A 10,825-nucleotide genomic window follows, 5' to 3' on the forward strand; every position below is an offset into this window, starting at 1 on the left:
CAAAATGTCATTCAAAGTGTCTGTGTAATGTATCAAATAATATAATCATATTCTTTGTAATAAAATATACTTCCACATTTGTAAATGACTCCATTGGATAATTATTCTCTCTTAGTAGATCTTGTAACACAAGGTGACGTGTTCTACAGTAGTTGATATAAATGCTAAAAATACATTATTGGGAAATGGTATTCAGTATAGCTTACATGCTATAGCACAGCTAGGGAGTCTGTGGCATAGGATGATAGGGCATGCTGGGATTTGTTGTTCCACATCAGATGGAGAGTCACAGGCTGCCTCTACTGTAAGGTATTACAGCAGAGAGGCACATATGCAGTATAATTTTCCATACCCTACCATTCTTCTTAATGACAATTGTTGCTAGAAAATACAAGTTGATCTAATATATAAAAGCTATGGACTAAGCTGTGTCATTACATTACTGTGGAACATTTTATGAGAATAGAAGGTGAAGGTCGTAGAGTATGAAACAGGAAGAGACATCTTACTTCTCTTCAAATGTTAAGCTCAGCCTGTGGGCATACAGTACCGTTACTAATGTTCTTATCTTTAGAGGTAGTGGCAGGAAAATAATTCGCTTTGGTAGTGTATTGCAGTGATTCAGGATATATTCCTGGGGTTCTATACTGTGCACCACACTGATTGTGTCAGGATACCTCTGTACCGTGCACCATACTGATTGTGTCAGGATACCTCTGTACCGTGCACCACACTGATTGTGTCAGGATACCTCTGTACCGTGCACCATACTGAGTGTGTCAGGATACCTCTGTACCGTGCACCACACTGATTGTGTCAGGATACCTCTGTACCGTGCACCATACTGATTGTGTCAGGATACCTCTGTACCGTGCACCACACTGAGTGTGTCAGGATACCTCTGTACCGTGCACCACACTGAGTGTGTCAGGATACCTCTGTACCGTGCACCACACTGAGTGTGTCAGGATACCTCTGTACCGTGCACCACACTGAGTGTGTCAGGATACCTCTGTACCGTGCACCACACTGAGTGTGTCAGGATACCTCTGTACCGTGCACCACACTGAGTGTGTCAGGATACCTCTGTACCGTGCACCACACTGAGTGTGTCAGGATACCTCTGTACCGTGCACCACACTGAGTGTGTCAGGATACCTCTGTACCGTGCACCATACTGAGTGTGTCAGGATACCTCTATACCGTGCATCATACTGAGTATGTCAGGATACCTCTATACCGTGCATCATACTGAGTGTGGCACTATACTGAGTGTGTCAGGATACCTCTGTACCGTGCACCACACTGAGTGTGTCAGGATACCTCTGTACCGTGCACCATACTGAGTGTGTCAGGATACCTCTATACCGTGCATCATACTGAGTGTGGCACTATACTGAGTGTGTCAGGATACCTCTGTACCGTGCATCATACTGAGTGTGGCACTATACTGAGTGTGTCAGGATACCTCTGTACTGTGCACCATACTGAGTGTGTCAGGATACCTCTGTACTGTGCACCATACTGAGTGTGTCAGGATACCTCTGTACTGTGCACCATACTGAGTGTGTCAGGATACCTCTGTACCGTGCACCACACTGAGTGTGTCAGGATACCTCTGTACTGTGCACCACACTGAGTGTGTCAGGATACCTCTGTACCGTGCACCACACTGAGTGTGTCAGGATACCTCTATACCGTGCATCATACTGAGTGTGGCACTATACTGAGTGTGTCAGGATACCTCTGTACCGTGCATCATACTGAGTATGTCAGGATACCTCTGTACCGTGCACCATACTGAGTGTGTCAGGATACCTCTGTACCGTGCACCATACTGAGTGTGTCAGGATACCTCTGTACCGTGCACCATACTGAGTGTGTCAGGATACCTCTGTACCGTGCACCATACTGAGTGTGTCAGGATACCTCTGTACCGTGCACCACACTGATTGTGTCAGGATACCTCTGTACCGTGCACCATACTGAGTGTGTCAGGATACCTCTGTACTGTGCACCATACTGAGTGTGTCAGGATACCTCTGTACCGTATACCATACTGAGTGTGTCAGGATACCTCTGTACCGTATACCATACTGAGTGTGTCAGGATACCTCTGTACCGTATACCATACTGAGTGTGTCAGGATACCTCTGTACCGTGCACCATACTGAGTGTGTCAGGATACCTCTGTACCGTGCACCAACTGAGTGTGTCAGGATACCTCTATAATGTGCACCACACTGAGTGTGTCAGGATACCTCTATAATGTGCACCATACTGAGTGTGTCAGGATACCTTTGTACCGTGCACCATACTGAGTGTGTCAGGATACCTCTATACCGTGCACTATACTGAGTGTGTCAAGATACCTCTATACCGTTCATCATACTAAGTGTGTCAGGATACCTCTATACCGTGCACTATAATGAGTGTGTCAGGATACCTCTATACCGTGCACTATAATGAGTGTGTCAGGATACCTCTATACCGTGCACTATAATGAGTGTGTCAGGATACCTCTATACCGTGCACTATAATGAGTGTGTCAGGATACCTCTATACCGTGCATCATAATGAGTGTGTCAGGATACCTCTATACCGTGCATCATACTGAGTGTGTCAGGATACCTCTGTACCGTGCACCATACTGAGTGTGTCAGGATACCTCTGTACCGTGCACCAACTGAGTGTGTCAGGATACCTCTATAATGTGCACCACACTGAGTGTGTCAGGATACCTATATAATGTGCACCATACTGAGTGTGTCAGGATACCTATATAATGTGCACCATACTGAGTGTGTCAGGATACCTTTGTACCGTGCACCATACTGAGTGTGTCAGGATACCTCTATACCGTGCACTATACTGAGTGTGTTAAGATACCTCTATACCGTTCATCATACTAAGTGTGTCAGGATACCTCTATACCGTGCACTATAATGAGTGTGTCAGGATACCTCTATACCGTGCACTATAATGAGTGTGTCAGGATACCTCTATACCGTGCATCATACTGAGTGTGTCAGGATACCTCTATACCGTGCATCATACTGAGTGTGTCAGGATACCTCTATACCGTGCATCATACTGAGTGTGTCAGGATACCTCTATACCGTGCATCATACTGAGTGTGTCAGGATACCGCTGTCTGCTATTATCTGATCTGCACCATTAAAATCACTTCAGTCACTAGAACAAGTAAACACTTTCTTAACTCGGCACTAAAGATACCTGACGAATGGACAGGTGAGCGTGGAGCGGTTCCCCATCAGCTTTAAAACCCAGTTCTCAGGGAACTTCTTCCACCACGTGGTACTGGGCATTCACTGTAACGGGCGCTACGGGACCCTGGGCATGAGTCGGAGACCAGATCTCATGGACAAACCAATGACCTTTCGGACTCTAAGCGAGCTCATCTTTGACTTTGAAGACTCGTACAAAAAGTATTCGCATACGGTGAAAAAAGTCAAAATCGGATTGTACGTCCCCCACGACCCCCACACTTTCCAGCCCATCGAGTGGAGGTATCTAGTCATCAACATGGGGAAGATGGTTCGAGCCGACATCAAGAAGGAGCTGGAGAAACATGCCCGGGACATGAGAATGAAGGTAGGCAGAGCCTTATTGTAGTAGGAAACGGCATATAGAAATGTTATCTTCAATGGATTATACACTATATACATTTATTTATAGTGCATAGGAAACACTAAACTGCAACAGAAATCCAGAAGTCTTTACACTTTTATAACTTAGGGGTGGCTTTATCACACTTTCTAAAAAGGAAAAGTGGAGGTGTTGGCCATAGCAACCAATCAGATTCTAGCTTTCATTTTTCTACTACATTCTAGAACATGACAGCTAGAACCTGATTGGTTGCTATTGACAACAGCTCCACTTTCCCTTTTTTAGAATCTTTAGTAAATCTACATTTCTGCTGCTTTGGATGCATATAAAAATCAGAACGAACCTTATCTGTTGCCATGGAAACAGATTTTCTTATGTTAGTTTCTAAGTGCCATAGCTGCTTATAATCGAGAACTTTAATGTAATTATCTTAGAGTCATTAGAATTATTTAACCTATTATAATGTCATCAATGTTAAAAGTTTGAATAATGATTACATTAAGACAGTTATTTCTTATATTTAACTTTTTTTTAAAAGGGAGAAAACAATATGATCAAATAATGTCTAAAATATAACTTTCACGTTTCATGTATCGATATAGATCCAAAGATAACGTGTATCTAAAAATAGTTTAAAATGATGTCTGTTTCTATTTTGTATCCCATTCCGGCTGAATCTTATGATCATAATGTGTCCTACAAGGTCTAGCACTAAACTAACCAGTCTGACAAATCGTCCAAATTCTATTGTCTTGTATTGTTGTAATATTTATGTTGTCGTTTATGTTACAATGTTTTCAGTGTTACAGTATGAAGGCATATTTCAGTTTTATTATTGTATTGTATTTACAAACAATAGTTTACCCCAATGCCCTCCTCGTTTTGATTAAGATACCCTTAGCCCAATTTGGTTTCAGGCACAAATGGTAGTATTTGGGTTTTCCATAGAGTAAGATTTAGACAAACTATCTCTCGAGCTTGGAATCACCCTTAAAGCACGTTGCTCAAGCTGGCACTGGTCAGATTCCTAATGGTAGGATTGGCCCGAGGGGGGCGGTGGGAGGTGGGCACCAGTAATGGCACGTCTTCCATCAGTTACGTATGCCATCCGTGATTTATATGCAGCGGTCCTGTAGGTCACCAGGGTCTTGTGCCAAATAGAGAGCCGCAGCGCCCAGTGTAGATATTGAGCGCCCCCAGCTGTCCTACAGCAAGGGACAATGCAGATGCTGTGGATACTGTGCACAGTGCCCATCCTGAAAGTTTTGAGCCATGTAGGAAACCTGGGCCCTGTTAATTGGGCAGGTGCTGCGGGGAGCTGCTCAGTGATCTCATCGTATTGTGAAACCTCCTTAATGTCAGCATGTTCCTGTCACACAAGCACTGACACTGCCCTCAGCATTGGAGCCTATCAGTGCTCGTGTGACAGTAACTCAGCGTTTACATTGTCTGCTATGTGCAAACATAAAGAGCTCCAGTGACAATAGCCTTATAGGCCGGACTTAAGAATATGGTAGGTAGAAATAAGTGGGGAGTGTGGGCGGGATGAAAGGCTGCCATGTCACAGGAACCTGGGCTGAAAGGCTGCCATGTCACAGGAACCTGGGCTGAAAGGCTGCCATGTCACAGGAACCTGGGCTGAAAGGCTGCCATGTCACAGGAACCTGGCCAAGGAGAATGTAAATATGCACTATATATAATATATACAGTATGTGACATGATTGGAGTCACAATATGATAAATTCACCATTCCAGCACTTACAGGTGAACATCTATCCCCAATCATCTCTCTGTACTGCTCCTAGATCCTGAAGTCCTCAAGTGTTCAGTCACCTGTGAAAGAAAGAAGAGGGAAGTCTGTCTCCCCTCCCAGGGTCCGTATCAGCCCCCAGAGACGTGTCTGCCGGAGAGATAAATCGTGAGTATTAGAAGATCAGTTCCATGTGTAAAAACAACACGCTAGCAGTTCCATGTGTAAAAACAACACGCTAGCAGTTCCATGTGTAAAAACAACACGCTAGCCGCCCATCGGGCACATTACTCAAGCTGGCGCTGGTCAGATCACCACATTGCTCTTCTCTGAGTCAGATCCCATCAACGCACAAAGCTGCAGATCAGTGATATATTTCATCTGGCTGGATCATTCGGCTATTTGAAGCCTTTGAAGCTGCTCCTCCATATGACAGTCTGTTGGCCTTGATGTGTGCTTAAGAGCCAGAAGTAGCTAATTAAGTGCTGTAAGTTTTTATGAAGTTGATTTAGCCCATAAAATAAAACCAATAGCTGTTTGATGGCCATCTTGGCACCAGATATATCGTTTCTAAGGTCTAGTAGCTGCGGCAGTTTATCTAGTGTTTGATCATTTTTTTGGATCTCCCATTTGTACTTAATGTTTTCGTTCCAAGGGGTGTATTGCACAAACTTTTTAAAAGGGAAATTGGAGGTGTTGCCCATAGCAACCAATCAAATTCTAGCTATAATTTTCTAGAATGTACTAGATAAATGATAGCTAGAATCTGATTGGTTGCTATAGGCAACATATCTTCTTTTTTTCTTTTTTAGCAGGTTTCATCAATTAAGCAGAGTTGTGTTATTTTTATTGGCTTTTGATAGGACATAACCCTGTGGTTTCTGTATTGAATACAATTATCCAGAGAGCAGTTTTCTCAGAGCAGCAAAAAAATAAACAACACTTTCTGGTTATATAAATTCATGGCTAAAAAGCACAGAAGGCCGCTATTAAAAAAATAAATTCAATATATTGTGTTTTTCTAGCATATTGTACTGCTTTTTACAGTTTGCCTGTTGTATATTAGCACTAGTTTCCTTGCTTAGCTCATCACATTCCATTGTCGTCCATTGTGAACAACACTGTACCTAAAATTACCAAAAATGATTTTTTGCAGTGTAATAAGTATTGAATATAGCATTTAGCTGTAATATAAGTGAGCCGTGACCACTCTGTTTTTGCTGCCCCCAATGTTTTTCAACATGTTCAATGGGGCCGCAACCATGTATGTGTAACCTGTATTCAGCCCAAACGTTAACACGCCTGTATTAGAGAATTGTCCTTTTTCCCGTGCCACAAAATCTCTACCGCCACCTATACACAGAGAAGGCAGACATTTGGTGGGTTGGATCACGAAAGTGCTCTGCGCTCTAGAGAATTTATACACTATTTATACAAAATGGCTGCCTCCACCGTGTGTAGGTGATAAGTACACTTTAAATAGGGATGTTTTCAGTTCAGCATTCTTCATTAACCCCTTGCTGCCCGCGGACCTGTACATTTATGTCCGCAGCGGAACTTGGAATCCTGTGACATCACAATAGTGAAAGCAAACAGGAGCTCAGGGAGGTCACTGCCTGTCAGTACTGAAAGACACGGTGTAACCTAATAATAGAGACTGACAGCTCAGCTGCTGTAAGGTCGAGGAATCTACCAATGCTTGCAATAAAAAAAAATTATATGAAATGTAAAAAAAATTAAGATGGAAAAATATATAATTAAAAGTGTTCGTTTTTGGGTTGGCTTTTTAGGACTACACAAATTGGGTAAAAGTAACTCTGGGCAAATATCTTAGAAAAGTTTTTTTGTTTCTTCTAATTTTGTATGCATTTCAAAAATATGTATTTTACAATGTTACTTAAAAAAAAGTCCTTATCTGTCCCAACAACCCTCCCAAAAAACCCAGAAAATATTCTAAGTTTAACCAACTACCAACCAGAAAACTGGAATGTAATCTGGTCATAAAGGGGTTAAATCCGCTTCTGACCTTGGCGTCAGGATACCGTCACGTAATTTATTGCAGCTCGCTGGTATATAAACAACAGGTGCAATCTTAATAAGTGACGTAGACGGGTGTTAGGTTAAATGTAACCTTTATGTACGAGTCAGCGTATAATTAAAGATTCTGCTGCCTCATGTAACACTACTCCCCCCTCTGTGATGTGACAAGGTACGCCCAGCTCCATTCAGACCAGCCTAATTATTTTCTCCTGTAAATACTACTGTTGTTAAGCATTAGTCAAGAGCCAAAGACAGAGTAGGCATCACGTATCCAAATATACTCTACAGTAAGCAAAGCTCTTGGGGTCGGTGGCATTACACAGTGAGCTATATTTGAACCATGAATTAATAGTACAGACACATGTAATGTATTCATGAATAACCACTGTCCCATTGAGCGTGCCGATAATTATAGTACTTACGGCACGGTGTCAGTCTTCCCCCATTCACCCGGGTACAGAAATATCTAGAGTGGGGGATTTGGCAGCATGCCTGGGCAGTCATTGGTAATAACACAGGAGTCTATTTGTGGGCACTGCCTCATTGACCTTTTCACAGAGGGTCAGGGGGGGAAGATTGCCGTCGTGCCCAGCTGTCCACCTCAGCTGCCAGCCTCTTAATGTTGACATATGCGCCCCGCGCTTTGCCGTCACACTCTTGCAGGAATTTGTAACGTGAAGAGAGCGTAAACTGGTAGGTGTGATATTTATCTGACATTAACAATTTACCAGGGTCATTCACATGATAGAGTCAGAATGAAATGATTACTATCAGCATTATTTTTGTCAGGAAACCTCATTGTTGAATAAATATAATTGATGCGAACAAGGCAAAGTGAAAATTAGACTTTTAGCTATATAATTACTCAAAATCAATCAGAATATTTTATTTATTAGGTTTTCCTGAAAAAAAAAAAAGTTTAATGTATGAACTCATCAGTGTGATAGGATCCTCACATGCTACGTTGTGCTGTCGGGAACCCTGCTCCTTCCACTATATAACTCTCAGTCCATGGCTCTTCACTTGACCCTATTCCCTTCCACACTTTGGCGCTGGCACAATCACATGAAGCCCTGTCCTTGCATATTTACTGGAGCGGACAGGTCACTGAAATAATCTGTGCTGCTGTGAAAAGTCTGATGATCCGGTTGGCTAGATGTTGTTCTACCCCCCTTCAATTTTAAACTAGAGAAACACAGATGACCAGGAGATTTAAAAAAAAATAAAAAAATGTTCTGACCTTTGTGAAATGCAACTTAAAAACATATAAAAAAAGTTGTCATGGTTATATAAAACAAAACGGCAAAAGCCGAAACTATAGTACGTCGGCATAAGATAGTTCATGAAGTTGGCAGTGTAACAATTTTGTGGTGTAATGTGAGGTTGGTTCAATACACCACTAATGTTTTTTTTAATTACTAGTGCTATGTTTAAGTCTAAGGATGTGGTCCTAAAATGTGTATGTAGGTTACACAGCCAAAATTCATGGGGAAAATTCAATCGCCGGTGACGTGGCGCTCAGACTTCGCCCTGTGCACATTGAAGGTAATTTACGGTAGAAATATCCGCTCATTTTGAGCAGATATTTCTGTCAAATCTGCACCACGGACGTTCCAAAGACGCTTCGCAGGTAATTGAATTCTCCCAATGAGATTGCATTTTATTAATGCACTAGAAAAGACTGAATCGGTTCAGAATCTTTTTTGATTATCCGGAATATTCAGAAACCAGAAAGGGGAAAAAAAAAAGGATGTTTTTTTTCTGCTAGTCTGTGATAATCTCATACTCACAGACAAAATACCTTCTCGTACAGTCACTGGTAGGAGGGCATCTAAAAATCTTAATTGAGGAGTTCCAGGGACTTTGTGAGAAAAGACAGGGTTGTCTAATCTGCACCACGGAGTAATCTCCTGCTGTGTTTTTTCCTCTTAGGCCAGCAAGGATGGACAAGACACCAGCTGATCTCAGCACTCTGAATGACGTTGGATACCAAATTCGGATTTAACCCAAGCGGAGATAAAACTCTAATCCCTGGTGCTTCCTTTTGCACTTTACCCATTCACCTGATTCTTTTTCTAAGGATTTGTGACTATTTATTATCAAGTTTTTATTTATGCTTTCAATTAGGAGAGTAGCATTTTTACACTTTTTTTTTTTTTTTTTTTTTTAAATAACGCGTTTGCCAGCTTTGTGAAAACTCCCCAATAATACTATTCACGCTGAGCACCATCATTACTTGCTGGTGATCTCCGGATATTACCCGACGCAGTTTATAATAACTAGTCTTCACAGAAACCCATCCCCCTAAGTATTTCCTCCTGCTTCGGCCATTTTCCCAGCCAGAATTTGCATCGCTGGGTAAAATGTTGTTACGGCTGTACCTCCGACAGGGAGGCAGCGTTTTGTATTGAAATATGACAGAAATTAACCATGTAACCAGCAGGAGGAAGAGATCTTTCAATTTATACTATTCAGGGCGGCCATTTTGAGCACTTCTCTGTCATCTGTTTACCAACATCTAGTATAAAATGGCCGCCCTTTTGTCTGGCCTGTCCTCCACTCAGCGCAGTCGTTCTCTGATGGCTGTTCTGCTACTGGCACAATTTTTAAACCAAGCAAAAAAAAAAAAAAGAGGGACTGCACAACTTGTTAGAGAACCAGACTCCTGAAGATGAAAATTGACTTGTCTGAACAAAGAATACATTAAATGAGTTATATGTTTTACAGCGGCTGTCAGCAATGATTAATATATTCAAATATGTCTTTACAGCAATGATAGAAACAATATCTTCCTTTTAACATCAACCCCGCACAGACTATTTGCTATATATACTGTGCGACTTGAACCTCTCTCATCCGGCAGCAGTGATTACAGCTAGTGGCGGATATAAAAATGTGCAACAAAAATGGCCGCTTGACTGAGAAGTTGGGGATTTGTGGCCCGGTGCTGGATCTGAGAGTTCAGGGCTAGAGAATGTTCTACTGGTTTCAGAAGAGTGAATGTTGGACTAAGTTAAAGAGGGCCTGTCAGTCATTTTGTGGGCTGAACCAATATATGTGAGAATGCAGCATAGCCGTTCACTAGCAGTTAGCACAGCGTGGTGGCACAATGGTTAGCATTGCTGCCTCACAGCATCAGGGATTCGGTTACGACCAGGACCCTATCTGTGAGGGGTTTGTGCGTTCTCCATGTCATTGTTTCAGTTTCCTCCCACACAGTCCAAAAACATACTAGTAGTACAATTGGACCTCCGACAGAATGGACCCTAATCTGTGTGTGTGGTAGGGAATTTAGATTGTAAACTCCAGTGGGGCAGGGACTAATGTGAATGACTACTTATCCCTTGCGTAATACGATTGGCGCTACATAAATAAACGATAATGAATAAATAATTACTGACATCA

General features: G+C 42.2%; 1 protein-coding gene across 1 annotated transcript in view; it reads left to right on the forward strand.

Annotated features, from left to right (window-relative positions):
• Positions 1–10,825, forward strand: part of VASH2 (vasohibin 2) — a 55,444-nt gene extending 44,619 nt beyond the window's left edge. The window contains exons 6-8 of the mRNA XM_075204233.1: positions 3,234–3,615; positions 5,436–5,548; positions 9,353–10,825. Coding sequence (XP_075060334.1) covers positions 3,234–3,615; positions 5,436–5,548; positions 9,353–9,425 — 568 coding nt within the window. The 3' untranslated portion in view covers positions 9,426–10,825. The remainder of the gene's footprint in view (positions 1–3,233; positions 3,616–5,435; positions 5,549–9,352) is intronic.

The sequence above is a fragment of the Mixophyes fleayi genome, chromosome 3, assembly GCF_038048845.1.
Source record: "Mixophyes fleayi isolate aMixFle1 chromosome 3, aMixFle1.hap1, whole genome shotgun sequence".
Classification (NCBI taxonomy): Eukaryota; Metazoa; Chordata; class Amphibia; order Anura; family Limnodynastidae; genus Mixophyes; species Mixophyes fleayi.